Consider the following 15124-nt stretch of genomic DNA (forward strand, 5'->3'; position numbering starts at 1 on the left):
TTGAAGTTTAAAGCTAAATATGGAGAAACATCCATGTATGGCAAGCAAGCACTGGTAGGAAATTAGTGCCTTTTCTCTGGGTTAGTGCATCATTATTGTGCCTTGGAATCAAACTGAGGATTTGATGATACATTTAAAATTTTCATCCTTTTATTATCCTCAGAATAATAGAGATTCTGAGAGTATATAGGAAACGAAGTGTAGTTTGGTACTTTGGTTCATATGTTTTTTAAATCTCCTAAGTAATCTGTTAGCAGTCAGAACCATGAAAGTGTATTGTTGGATTAAATTATTTATTTTTACAAATTTATGTCTAAGCAACTTCCAAAGTAGGTTTGAAGGAGCAGAATTGTTAATTTGATTTCCCACAGACAGTTGATTAACCTTCCCCAGCACTCTTAAACCATATAGAACCTTTCATGTGCTGTGAATCCATCACCTCTTACAAAAGAGCAACTGAAAATTCTCTCCATTTTGAGTCATTTCATTGCTAAAAAATTAGAGGAATAACCTTAACTATGTGAAATTAACACAAAGGAAAGCAACCCCCTTCCAGGGGATAAAGGATTTAAGAAAGACAGAAAAGTATTCTGAACATATTTTAGTGGAAATGAGTTACTTGCCTAACATGGTGTATAGCAGTGAGAATGCATTGCTAGAATAGGAAAATGCCATTTTATGCAACTGTTTAAGTACTGTTTTTCATGTTCACAGAATTCTTCAACACTGTGCCAAGACAAGGCTTTCCTTAAGCCATAACTATCGTATATGCTGCTGGAAGATGGTATCTTAAAATTATTATTATTTTCAAGATTTCTATTTTTAAGTAAACTCTATACCCAACTTTGGGCTTGAACTCACAACTCTGAGATCAAGAGTCACATGTACCACTGACTGAGCCAGCCATTTAAATTTAATAATTTTAAAATTATTTTAAAAGCAAGATTTTAAAAATTGTTTTATTGTTTGCATACATACCTCCAGGTTCAAATTACTTTCATCAAAGTCATGTGAAAAATTCTCTTTAACATTAATAGTGGTTTATTCAGAAAAATCTCCACTTACTAGATAAACACTGCAAAATCCAGCTTTTATGTTATACTTTGTCTATAATTTGTTTTTGTTTCTTTTTTCTTAGCGGAGGGGGCAGGGCGGAGGAATTGATTGGATTTGAAGTGGAAATGTAGTTATTTTAAACTATGATATTACAGTATTCTATTCTATTTCCATAACTGTAAAAGTAAATTCTTTAACATTGACTTAGAGGAAGTAATTTTCAGACTTTCATTTCTATATCTGTACTAATTTAGTTAGAAACCTATATGTTGCTGTAGTTCCTAATGTTTTTCTATGTTCTATGGAAAACAGTAACTTTCCAAAAAGAACAGTAACTTTCCAAATATATTAGAACTTAATCTGCTCATAATAGACTAATATGGGTATCTACTTCTGGAAAAACTAAAACATATGTAAGGATTCTACAATATTCAACTTCTGAATAAAGTTGCCTCAGAGTTTATTGATCATTTAAGTCAATAATGGATAACTCTCTTTCCTGCTATTTTTATTAACTTGGTTTTAGGTGCCTGGGATAAATGATAGCAATATATTGCCTGTGCTTTTGAGAGAATCGGTCATACCCAGCGTGGGAAGATTTCTTGCATACTCTGATGACAAAGTACATGCTCTCTTTCTAGATGGCATCACTCTAACCTTAAACTGGAATTTCAGCTCTTTGACTGAAAAGAGACAGGTGATTATATTTCAGACTGAAATTTATTTCTTATTGTTTTTTATCTGTGGAAATAGAACAAAGAAAATAAAATACCACACTATCTCAATTTATTTTTTGAAATATAAAATCTGTCACGAAGCTTTATTAATCTCATTGGATTTCCTAGCAAAAATCAGAAAAGATGACAAAAAAAATCATTTTTATAAAGATAGCTATATAGAGAAAGACTGATAGAGTGGTGGTTCAATAATGCCCATAATTCATGTAAAAGATAACTTTTAAATTAGTCAAAATAAAGTTTTAATGATTCACCTACTTATTTTTTAAACTGATAACATAGAAGAGGCTTTTGTTGTGTTTTATGTTTTGTTTCAGTTTCATAATGATAAAACTTACCTTTCCTCCTTGCTTCTTAAGGTAAATCAAGGTCTCAATTTAGGTTGGTGTAAATTAACTTTTCCTGATGGACAAGATCAGTTAATTCAGATTGAACACCCTGGACCATATGAAAGGTACTGAAAAGCAGTTTTAAAAATTATTTTCAGGGGCACCTGGGTGGCTCAGTGGTTGAACATCTGCTTTTGGCTCAGGTCATGATCCGGGGTCCTGGGATCGAGTCCTGCATCAGGCTCCCCACAGAGAGCCCACTTCTCCCTCTGCCTATGTCTCTGCCTCTCTCTCTTTTTCTCTCAGGAATAAATAAAATCTTTTTAAAAAATTATTTTCATAATAGTTAAGTAACTTTTACTTTTAGAGGGGAAGCGTATAATTTTTTTTCTTTTTTGAGTGTTAGTAAAGCAAAATTTATTGAGTGATAGTACAAAGCTCCCCAAAGAGGGCGGGTATCCAAGTGGGTTGCCCCAAACATTATTTAGATGTTACATATAAAAAATAATAGTAATAAAAATAATAATAAATGTTATATATATTTTTAGGTTTTCCAGGTAGATAATGTACATGATATCATTTCAATAGGTTTCAGAATTTGCAGTAATATTGGCATCTAGCATAACTAAATAAATCAAGTCAGCTTTAATCATTTCCATTTGTATTCAAGTGGTTTGTCAAAATAAATGTTTTCAGTATAACTGGCTTGCTGTGGAAGTTCAAATGTGGACAGCTATGTTTCTTAATTAACTAATTCCTTAACCAGTTTGAAATAAAGTTTGCAAAAATTGCCAAACTTATGTATACTTCTGTAAAATGGAATAAAATTAATTCACTGATGCTTAAAATGGAGAAGATTCTTGAAATCAGCTTTTATGAATATGCCTTTTCTGTTTTTGATTAATGTAATTTGTTATAATCAGTCAACTTGCAATGTTTTCAACATATTAGTGATTTTTACTTGAGAATGTTCACAGAAGAATTGCTTTTTTACTTCATGAATTTATTTTTCTTTTAGAATTTATTGCATTTTGGTCTAAATGCTTCAACATTCATTGCTAGTTTGAATAATTTGCATCTAAAATACAGCGTCGTGGGGGCCTTGGGTGGTTCAGTGAAGTGTCAGACACTTGATTTTCGCTCAGTCATGATCTCAAGGTTATGGGAATAAGCCTCAGTCTACCTGAGATTCTGTCCCTCTCTCTCAACCCCTCCCTCTGCACGCACGCACACACATACACATATGCGCTCTCTCTCTCTCTAAAAAAAAATAATTAAAAAAAAAATACATTATTTGGCGAACATTACTATTTGTTTTAGCCCATCACTTCAGACCATTCATTTTATTGAACTTGATACTTGTTTTGTATATTGAATGAGTTATATATAATTACACATTTATGTATATGTGTAGGGGAGAATTAGTGTGTTTTGGTTTAATTTTATTTTTTTATTTTTGGTGGGTTTTTTGTGTGTTTTTTTTAATTTTAGAAAGTAAATGCTCAGTCTTAATGTGTAAAGATATTTTCATTATAAAACATAATTAAACTCATTTAACTTTGTAAAACTAAAAGACTAGATATTTGAATTTGAATTTTGAATGAAATCCAAATATTTTGTTCGATTCTGAAATCTCATCTTTATTATCATGGCCATGAGCATTTTATTCTTGATAAATAATGAGAAAAATTTGCCTTTTCCATTCCCTTTTAAAAAAGATTCAAAAAATTGCCCAATAAATGCCTCACTTGGGAATTTCTTTATCCTTTTTCCCCCAAGTTGCCTTAATAATTTTTCCTTTTTAAAAAATGCTTTTCTAAATATACAAGTTCATTTTTCAGATATTTCTTTTAATATTTTCATTCTAGATATGTGACAGCAGTTATATCATGGTGCAGAAGACTGACCCAGACTAGTCAGAGAGAGATGTCCACACATCCTTCATCTTCTGTTCTTGAAGAAAATTGGTATTTATATTTCTTGCAAACTTCATCTGTGTAGAAGAGACACAAAAATTTAAAATGTCAAATGGTAAACTCTAAGACTTTTTCTGATAGCTTAAGGTTGAAAATAATTTACCTTTAATCAAATATCTAATTTATTACATTTCATCATTTTATTTTATCTGAAGGTCAAAAACTGCACTGAAAACTTTATATCAAAATGGGTAACTCTTTTAATGTGATAAATTCATCCTGAAAACTTTACGGAAAAACTTAAAGGAGATTTTTTTTTCATTTTAGTAATATTAAAAGAAATAAAATGTTGACTAACATAATAAACTTTCAGAAAAAGTTGATTTTGAAATCATTTCTATCATAGTAATTACCTCTCCCAAATTAACTGACAAATCAACAAATAAAGTATTTTGGTCCTTCCTGTGTGCCTTTCAGAATGCAGGGGACTGAAACTGGGCCTCAAAGGAATATTGAGAAAAATTAAAACATGTTATGGAAGGAGTAAGGACAGAGGTAAAAAGTATATTTTGTCTTGTGGAGAAAGTGAGAAAATAGTTTTGTGGAGCAGATGCTATCTGTTAGGCAGAGTGTGAGTAGTAGTGTGAGTTTCGATAGGAATGGATCTTGTGATCAGTAAAGGAGCTCAGACTTGATGGAATTACAAGTTCCTAAGTAGAAAAAAGAGCAGAAAGGAGAGTCATCAGGAATGTTAGGATCTCTGAGCAGAATCTGAATATGCAGGTATCCCCCACTTTTCGAAAGTTTACATTACATGACTTTGCTTTTACGAAAGACCTACATTAGTATGTACCCATTTTTCTACAGCCATACCACCCTCAACATGCCTGATCTTCTCTGATCTCAGAAGCTAAGCAGGGTCAGGCCTGGTTAGTACTTGGATGGGAGTATATACCTGTTTTCGCCAACCAAAAGAAATCCAAAAAGGATTTTTCACTTTTAAGAGAAAAGGCAAAAAGGGAAAATAGCATTCAGCTTTTGTTTTGCAATGAGCTCTTAAAGAGGCAGCTTGCACCCCAATGAGACAGAGTGGGCCTTCCCACCTCCTTGTCTGGAAACTACACTCAGCATCTTAGCTTTAAGCCACCATAGTTTTGAACGTGTCTGTAAACCTCTGTGCTTTATCTCAATTTATTTTGTGTGTCCATTAGCAAGTTGTATCCTCAGGTGACAGAAAAAGCCTAAGAGAAGTTATTTTTAGGGTGTGGGAATGATCAAAAAATTTCCATAAAAATTAATGGTAGTCGTTTTTTAGCTTTATGCCATTTCAGTTTATGAAATTTTTCATAGGAATGCTCTACTTTTGGATAGTGGAGGAAACCTATATGGGAAAAGTGGAATGCCAGGAATAATGTAGGAAGCTTTAAGCTGGTTTGTAAGGTATCTTAGCATAGCATGGTGAAAAAAATACAGATATTAATTTGGATTCTTACCACCTTTTCCTAAATTAGTGAGAGAAAGAGCTACAAATCAAATCAGTAGATGTTATTTGAATATCTTAGGTGTCCTAAGGAATTCAGCTTTCCAGATCCTCCATTCTTCAGCTACCGCCTGTTTGGGAGCAGAAAAGTTGCCCAAGTAGCTCGCAAAAAGTAGTTGGGATAAAAGGGCAATTGTACATAACTTTAAGATTGGTCACTCCATCATCGCTCAGCTGACAAGGCTTGTAAGATGCTAGCCTTTTCATATGAAGGCTTTGAAGAGGGTAACTGTCACTCCAATGTGAGGGTGTGAGAGAGATGCATATTGGTGATAGCAGCTGGGGGTGGGGTGGGGGTGGTGGGGTGGTGGTGGACAACAAGGAGTGGCAGAGACAAAGCAATTGAGGAAGAGTAGGGAGAGAAAGCCAGTCCCTGACAATAGCTCCATTTCCCTTGCAAAGCCTAAGATATCCACTGTGATTTGTTTTCTTGTCAAAGGTATGTTGAAGGAAGAGAAGTGATTACACAGTGAACAGCTACCTGAATTTATTTCAGTATTTTTTTCCAGTTCACCTTCTATTATTTTTTTAAAAGATTTATTTATATTTATTCATGATAGACATAGAGAGAGAGAGAGAGGCAGAGACACAGGCAGAGGGAAAAGCAGGCTCCGTGCAGGGAGCCCCACGTGGGACTCCATCCCGGGACTCCAGGATCGTGCCCTGGGCCAAAGGCAGGCGCCAAACAGCTGAGCCACCCAGGGATCCCCCTCACCTTCTATTATTAACTTACTGATTCAACTTTTTAATAGGGATGCTAGTAAAAAAATAGTACAGTAGATAGTTCACAAGAAGTTGGTTCATCATATGAGCAGCAACATTAAAGGTAGTTTGTATTGTTTGCTTATGACCAGAAAAGTATGAAGAATCAGCAGGCTTTGGACTAAAATGTTGAAAGATCTCTTTCATTCTCCATCCATAGGCTAGCGTACAAGGAAAGAGTGCAAGTTGACAAGGGGGTGCATGTGTTTCACTGTAGTAAAGCAGACAAGTTCTGTACCGCTTTGTGAACTATGAAGACTTCTCTAGTCACTGGAATAGAGAGATACTTTAGATATTAAAGTCCTCATTAATTTTGCAGAGAGCTAGTTGAGTTACACTATTTTCTAGCTGTGTGCCACTGCTCATATTTCATTCTAGCTTAAAGGAAAAAGAGGGAACACATGTAAGAGATTCTGCTGGAGTTGTACACATTTAGCCCTCTACCCCATACCAATTGCTCCAATGTCTGTTTCTGTGGAACATGGTAAGAGCTAATGTTCATAATGTTAACCCTTCCAATCAAGGAGAAGAGAATGTTTAGTATACAGTGTTTACAAAAACAATAGATAAATAAATTTAATAGAAAATACTTATTATGTTTGGGGTACCTGGGTGGCTCAGTCACTTAAGCGTCCGACTCTTGATTTTGGCTCAGGTTATAATCTGAAAGCTGTGAGATCAAGCCCCACATGGGACTCCGTGCTAAGCATGGAGCCTGCTTAAGATTCTTTCTCTCTCTCTGCCCTTGGCCCTCTCCCTCTCAAGGAAGGAAGGAAGGGAGGGAGGGAGGGAGGAAGGACTATGTTTTGACATCTAATTCAATTGTGTAAAAACTTGGCTCTCTAAAACTGTTGCCTAAGAGTTCTATATAAATGAGGTCTTATTATATATGCAAAGTACAGAAGAAAAAGTAAAATATCCTTTCTCTTGAAAAAGACAATCTAGGTATGAAGATCAGAAAATTAAAGAGTTCAAGAGAAGATATTACAGATAAGCATATGATTAATTAACGTAATGCTATAGGAATTCAAGGAAGGAGAGAGCACTCCTTTCATAAAAGTGATAGGATTTTAGTAGGTTTTTAAAGTCTTAACTAAATGTTAAGGAGGAAAGCAGAGGGTGTGCCAGGTTAGTATTAAAAAGTTATAGCAGTGACACCTGGGTGGCTTAGTCATTCAAGCATCTGCCTTCAGCTCAGGTCATGATCCCAGGGTCCTGGGATCGAGTGCCACATTGGGCTCCCTGCTTCTCTCTCTCTGCCGCTCCCCTTGCTTGACCCCCGCCCCCTCTCTCTCTCTGGCAAATAAATATATAAAATCAAAAAAAAAAAAAAGGTTGTAGCAGGCGGGTCCTGGACAGGGTCCTAGAGGAGTGGGAGGGAGAGGAGTATGACGACCCAAACAGAAAACCCTTAGTTTAGATGTGATATCTAGGTTTTCATTCCAGTTTGTTTTCGTCTTGTCTTTGTTTAGATACCAGTCTTTTAAATTCTTGCATTTTAGGGAGAAAGCTACCTTTTTATGAATGCTAGCAGTTTATTGACCTATAATATTTGCGAGTGGTCTGTTTGGGCAGGTAAAATTAGGTAATAAAGTGTTTCACACAGGGGAATTTTTTTCAGCTGTATAATGTCCCTCAAGTTATGGCAGTGTACCTTACGCCACCAAATTTCCAAAGTGTACCAATTTTTTTTTTTACCGTGCTTCAAACAAATAGAAAAAAATGCTTATTAAAAAAAAAATGCCTTCAAACATCAGTACTTGATTCAAAAGTCCTTGAGGTAGAAACTTTTATTCATTTATCTTATTCATTAAAAGTGCTCAGTAAGTATCAGTTGAGTCAAGTTGATGTGTTGCTAACGTAAAGAAAATTCTTTTTTTTAAGATTTTATTTTTAAGTAATCTCAGGTTAACTTACAACCCCGAGATCAAGAGTCACATGCTCCCCTGACTGAGCCAGCTAGGCTCAGAGAATTCTTAACTTCTGGGCTCTTCTTTCTAAATTCTAAACTTTAGGGAGACAAACCATGAGAGACTCCTAACTCTGGGAAGCAAACAAAGGGTTGCGGAAGGGGAGGTGGGTGGGGGGATGGGGTAACTGGGTGATGGGGCACTAAGGAGGGCACTTGATGGGATGAGCACTGGGTGTTATACTATATGTTGGCAATTGAACTGAATTTAAATTTTAAAAATGTAAAAAAAATTCTAAACTTTATGAAAAAATATCAAGCACACTTACTTGAAATATTTTGGTTATAAAACAATCAGACAGCTATCATGAACTTTCTTTTTCTTTTTACACAGGTCTGTGGCCTCTGAACTTGAAAAGATAAAGAAGTTTAACTGTATCCTTTAAACTTAATGTATTGTCCTGCATAATTATTTCCTTTTCATTCTAGGCTTAATGCATGACTCTGTACCTTATATTAATCCATACTTAAATATTATGGAGCTTTACTGAATAAAATTTAAGATTGTAATTTAAGATATATCTTATCTATAGAAGGTACATCATGTCAATATTTGTACTTTTGAGTGGGTTTAAATAGGGCAAAGGACAGTGAACTAGGGATAAGGTCTCCTATGGAGACGTTTTCTCTTTAATAACTATATTCTAAATTAGACCTAGGTCTGACTTTTTATTTCTTTTTTTAGGATATTTATTATTAAATTTTTCATTTTTAATTTCAGCTTTATTGAGGTATAGTTGACAAAAATTGTAAGGTATTTAAAGATACTGGGCAGCCCGGGTGGCTTAGCGGTTTAGCGCCGCCTTCGGCCCAGGGCGTGATCCTGGGGACCTGGGATCGAGTCCCACGTTGGGCTCCCTGCCTGGGGCCTGCTTCTCCTTCTGCCTGTGTCTCCGCCTTTCTCTCTCTCTGTGTCTCTCATGAATAAATAAATAAAATCTTTTTTAAAAAAATAAAATAAAGATATTAACAAAATTGTAAGCTATTTAAAGTGTACATCATGGTGACTTGACACACATATATATTGTGAAAGGATTGCCCTGTCTTGTTAATTAACACCTACGTCACCTCACATATCCATCCCTTTCCTCCCTGCTCTTTTTTTTGGTAAGAACATCTGAGTTCCATCCTCCCAGCAAACCTCAACCATACGACACAATGTTATCTACTGTAGTCACCATGTTATATATTAGATCCTCAGACTTTATACATTTTAGAGCTTAAAGTTTATATCCTTTTACCAGTCTCTATTTTATCCACCTCCCAACCCCTGGAAACCATCATTTTTACACTGTTTGTCAGTTTGACTTTTTTTAAAAAGTTCCATTCCACACATAAGTGGTGTGTGCAGTATTTGCCTTTCTCTGTCTGGCATATTTCATTTATTGTAATGCCCTCACGATCCAGCTGTGTTGTTGTAAATGGCAGGATTTCCTTATTTCTCATTACTGAATAGTATTCCATTGTATATATGTACCATATCTTTTTTATCCATTCAGTTATTAATGGACATTTTAGTTGTTTCCATGTCTTGGCTATTGTGAATAATGCTGCAGTGAACATGGGAGTGCAGATTCCTTTGAGATCCTGATGTGGTTTCCTTTGATTATATATCCAGAATTGGGATTGCTGGATGGTACGGTAGTTCTTCTTTAAATTTTTGTGGAGCTTCCATACTGTTTACCACAGTGGCTACACCAGTTTACATTTATATTAAAGTACACAAGGGTTTTCTTTTCTCCTCATCCTCATCAACACTTTACTATTGTCTTTTGGATGATAGCCATTCTGATAGGTATGAGGGAATACCTCATTGTGGTTTTGATTTGCATTTCCCTAATGATTAGTAATTATTGAGCACCCTTCTGTATACCTGGTGTCCATTTGTAGGTCTTTGGAAAAATGTCTATTTCGTTCCTCTGCCCATTTCTAATCAGATTTTTGTTTTGCTATCTAGTTGTATGAGCTCTTTATGTATTTTGGATATTAACCTCTTACCAGATATATGATTTCTAATATATTCTGATTCCATAAGTTGTCTTTCCATTTTGTTGTTTGTGTCCTTTGTTGTACAGAAGCTTTTTAGTTTGATGTAGTTCCATTTGCTTTTGTTGCCTTTGCTTCAGGTATCAGATCTAAACAATCACTGCCAAGACTGATGAAGTTTACCCCGTTTTCTTCTAGGCGTTTTATGGTTTTAGGTCTTATGTTCAATTCTTCAATTCATTTTGAGTTGATTTTTGTGTATGGTATAAGAGAGGTGTCCAGTTTCCCAACACCATTTATTGAAGAGACCATCTTTTCCCATTGTATATTCTTGGCTCCTTTGTTGGAAATTGATTGGCCATGTATGCATTGTATGGGTTCCTTTCTTTTTTTTTTCTTTTTGAGATTTTATTTATTTGAGAGACAGAGAGAGTGCACACACATGGGAGTGGGGAGGAGCAGAGGGAGAGGGATAAGCAGATTCCATGTTGAGCACAGAGGCCAATGCTGGGCTCAATCTCATGACCCAGAGATCATGACCCAAGCTAAAATCAAGAATCAGATGCTCAACTGACTGAGCCACCCAGGTGTCCTGCGTGGGTTTATTTCTAGGCTCTCTATTCTGTTCCATTGATCTATGTGTCTGTTTTTATGCCCATGCCATACTGTTTTGATTATTGTAACTTTGTAAGATAGTTTGATATCAGGAAGCATGATGCCTCCAGCTTTGTTTTTCTTAAGATTGTTCTGGCTGTTTCGGTTCTTTAGTAGTTCCATACAAATTTTAGGATTGTTTTTCTAAGGACACCTGGGTGGCTCAGTCAGTTAAGCATCTACCATCAGCTCAGGTCATGATCTTTGGGTCCTGGGATTAAACCCTCCATTGGGCTCCCTGCTCAAGGGAGTCTACTTGTCCCTCTCCCTCTGCTTTTCTCCCTACTCATGCTCTCTCTCTCTGCTCTCTCTCAAATAAAATATTTACCAAAAAAAGGATTGCTTGTTCTATTTCTTTGTAAAATGCTATTGGAATTTGATAGAGACTGCATTGAGTTTGTAGGTTGCTTTGGGTGGCATGGATATTTTAACAATATTAATTCTTTCAATTCATGAGTACAAAATATCTTCATTTATTTGTGTCTTCTTCAGTTTCCATCATGAATGTTTCACCTCCTTAAATGTATTCCTAGACATTTTATTCCTAAAATAATAGGGATTGTTTTCTTAATTTCTGATAGTTTAATAGTGTATAGAAATATAATTGATTTTTGCATATTGATTTTATATCCTGAAACTTTACTAAATTTATCCTTTTTTAATTTCGTTTTAGAGAGAGAGGAGGAGGAGGGGCAGAGGAAGAGAGAGGATCTTAAGCAAGCTCCATACCTAGCTTGGAGTCCATCACAGGGCTGTCTTACAACCCTGAGATCATGACCTGAGCTGAAATCAAGAGTTGGACGCTTAACTGACTGAGCTACCCAAACACCCCTGAATTTATTAGTTCTAACAATTTTGGGGGAAGTTGTTAGGATCTTCTATATATAATTTAATGGCATTTACAAAGTATGATGTTAGCTGTGGGCTAGTCAGTCATACATGGCCTATATTATCATGAAGTAAATTCCCTGTATACCTCGTTTATTGAGAATTTTTCTGTGTCTACTGAGATAATCAGATAATTTTTATCCATTTTGTTAATGTGATGTATCACATTGATTGAATTTCATATGCTAAACCATCCTTGCATTCCTGGAATAAATCTCAATTGATCATGGCATACAATCATTTTAAGGTATTGTTGCAGTCCATATGCTAATATTTTGTTGAAGATTTTTGCCTATATATTCATCAGAGATATTGGCCTGTCATTTTTTCTTTCTTTAAAAAAAAAAAAATATATATATATATATATATTTTTTTTTTTTTTTTTTAAAGTAATCTCTACACCCAACGTGGGGCTTGAATCCATGACCCCAGGATCAAGAATATACACTCCTCCAACTGAGCCAGCCAGGTACTGCTGTAATTTTTTTCTTGTAGTGTTTTTGTCAGGTTTTTGTCTTCAGGGTAATCCTGGACTTATAAAATGAGTTTGGACATATTTCCTTCTCTTCTGTTTTTTAGAAGACTTTGAGAATTTTTTTTAAATGTTTGGTGGAATTCACTAGTGAAACCAACTGGTCCTAGGCTCTTGTTTGTTGGGAGATTTTGGATTACTGATTCAATCTCCTTCTTAGTGATTGGTCTATACAGATTTTCTGTTCTAAGATTCAGTCTTGATACGTTGTGTGTCTAGGAAGTACTAAATCTATTATAAATCCAAGAGATGGTCCTAACAGAAATATTTTAATATGAAGACCAGGCTTTCTGAAATTAAATGTACCTATATAATGAAAAATTTGGAGAAAAACTCCTTAACTAAGCAACTTAGTGTTATTGGAAAATAGTGGTATCCTAAACCAGATTTCTAACAAAAAAAATGAACAGTCATCTGACCATTGTGAACCAAAATCTTCAGAGACCTTGCTGGAAGAAGTTAATGAAAAGAGAGTATCAGTGGCATTGAAAAAAACCTCTGAAATCCTTCAGGATATTGACTATCTTCTATCAAATTCTAAAAAGTGAAAAATGGAATTATAAACCTTAAGGATATTTCAAGTGACTAGTATAAAATTACTAGTAAGCCAAGAAATTATATATATTACTTCTGTGCAATGATTGTATGAAAAATGACATTTAACTTTGGAGGGTACCTATCTTGTAAACCTTAAAATATATATTTATAATGTGCATTCTTAATAAAGAACTATTTTAAAATTTTCTTATTTCAGATTCATGAGAAAATATAAAATTATAGTTGTTGCTGTTTTATGTTGTGAAGCATTCACTATTAAACCTCAAGGTTTTTTTTTTTTTCCTTTTTAAATATGCAGAATTGTGTGCATTTGGTCATTTGGTATTTGGTCTCTCCAAGTATTTTTCAACAGAACTACCAGAAGAGAATTAGATCTTTATTTTTTTTAAAGATTTTATTTATTTGAGAGAGAGAGACAAAGATAGCAACAGAGAGCATGAGTGGGGAGGGGAAGGAAAAGCATCAGGGAGCCGGACATGGGGCTCAATCCCAGAACCCTGGGATCATTTCCTAAGCCAAAGGCACCTAACTGAACCACCCAGGCGCCCTGAGAATTAGATCTTTAGAGACAGAGATAGGCAATATTGTTTCAAGCTAAGAATTGAGTGCTTCAGCAAACACCAAATTTCACCTGAATTGTTTCATTAATTACTTTCATTCTTTTGAAGATCTGAAAAAAAAGTTAGGCTACTCAAGTATGTGAAACTAAAATAGCTCATCCGAAGTGGTTTACTAGTGCTGTTTATTGAGAAAGCACAAAACCATACATCTAAAGGGACTTAAAGATTAGACCAATATAGCAGAAATGTTCTAATTAACTTCTGATTTCTAGAAAAGACTAGCTTCTTGACATTAAAACAAAACAAAACAAAACAAAAAAAACAGGAAACAACCAGAAAAATAATGAAGCAAGCAGAGCATAGACCAGGAGTGAGAACATCAATGATTTGAATGAGCATAGTGTTCTCTTGTTAGCTCTTCTCACTTGGCTCCTTGCTACCTTCAGGCTTCAGCACAAATTATCACTTCTTCAGAAGGGCCTCCCCCACTTAGTCTCTATGATATCACCCTGTTTATTTCCTTTACAGCACATACTACAGCCATCCAACTTTTCTTTGTGGTCTAGATCCTCCACTAGCACCTGAGTTCCATAAAGTCATCCTGTAACCCGTTACCAAGCACTAAGCTTGGCACACAGATCATTCAGTATGTGTTGTACAGATGAATCAGTGCCGTGGGACTGTAGGATGACTACAGAGAAAACAATTGTAACAATTTTGTTGTTTTGGTTGCAGGAAGCCATCCATGTTGTTCTTCAATAGCTCTAGAAAGCCTACAGTGCTATACAGCCAGGGCTGCTATAAGGGCAATGTGAAATTGTTACTGCATTCAAACTGTCCTTAATAGGATTAAAAGCACCCCGTGTTGTGGTTAATGTATTCTTTTTAATTAGCTCTTACACTGTGTGGGTTAAAATGTGTATCATTTTCCCTTCCAGTGGAGTCTTTGTCACCGGCTAAAAATCAAGAGTGTGACAATCAACGAACGGTCCAATCGCTGAGACACGGAGCCACACTTTAGGGTTCTGCGAGAGGGAGAGACCGAGCGCGACCGAGTTATTAGCCCTTGAGATTGAAGACCTCACTTTTTACCACAGAAACTTACAACTAAAATTAATATCGTGCCACTACTGCCTTTGCTTCCCATCTGCCCCTTGTTTTGAGAAACTGTAAGTAGGGAAAAAGGAGACAATGCCCCCCTTTTGAGCCCATTCTTTTGCACCCGTGCTTCCTAGAGCCAATGCCAAGCTAGACATCCTGGTGCCCACTCAGGCAGGAAGACAGCCTGGGACCTGGCCATTGTCTCATTGAACAGCTGCCTCTTAGGTCGCCCGGGTGGCTCAACGGTGGAGCGTGCGCCTTCCGCCCAGGGTGTGATCCTGGAGACCCGGGATCGAGTCCCGCGTCGGGCTCCCTGCGTGGAGCCTGCTCCTCCTCCCTCTGCCTGTGTCTCTGCCTGTGTCTCTGAATAAATAAATAAAATCTTAAAAAAAAAAAAAAAAGCTGCATCTTGAGTCCGGCTAATTAGGGTCAAGCCCGGGTAACTTATGCAGGTCCCCCCCGCCCCCCGCCAGCTCCCGTGCGTCTAGCAGTCGTGATTAGATGACCCCGCCGTGTCCCTGCGGCCACGAGGACGT

The 15124-nt window shown here is 36.1% G+C and overlaps 1 protein-coding gene across 9 annotated transcripts in view; it reads left to right on the plus strand.

Moving 5' to 3' along the window:
- The window catches only part of C4H5orf34 (chromosome 4 C5orf34 homolog), a 33707-nt gene extending 18765 nt beyond the window's left edge, over positions 1-14942 (plus strand). For 7 of the 9 annotated variants that reach the window (XM_038535159.1, XM_038535160.1, XM_038535161.1 and 4 more), the window contains exons 8-13: positions 715-784; positions 1583-1753; positions 2153-2247; positions 3991-4089; positions 8644-8684; positions 12724-13109. In XM_038535159.1, the coding sequence (XP_038391087.1) occupies positions 715-784; positions 1583-1753; positions 2153-2247; positions 3991-4089; positions 8644-8684; positions 12724-12917 (670 nt within the window). In that variant the 3' untranslated portion in view covers positions 12918-13109. Of the gene's footprint in view, positions 1-714; positions 785-1582; positions 1754-2152; positions 2248-3990; positions 4090-4515; positions 4597-8643; positions 8685-12723; positions 13110-14425 lie in introns of those variants that run through there. The other 2 variants (XR_005358500.1, XM_038535165.1) reach the window with 2 other exon arrangements.
- Positions 14943-15124: the final 182 nt, after the last annotated feature.

This window comes from Canis lupus, chromosome 4 (assembly GCF_011100685.1).
Source record: "Canis lupus familiaris isolate Mischka breed German Shepherd chromosome 4, alternate assembly UU_Cfam_GSD_1.0, whole genome shotgun sequence".
Classification (NCBI taxonomy): Eukaryota; Metazoa; Chordata; class Mammalia; order Carnivora; family Canidae; genus Canis; species Canis lupus.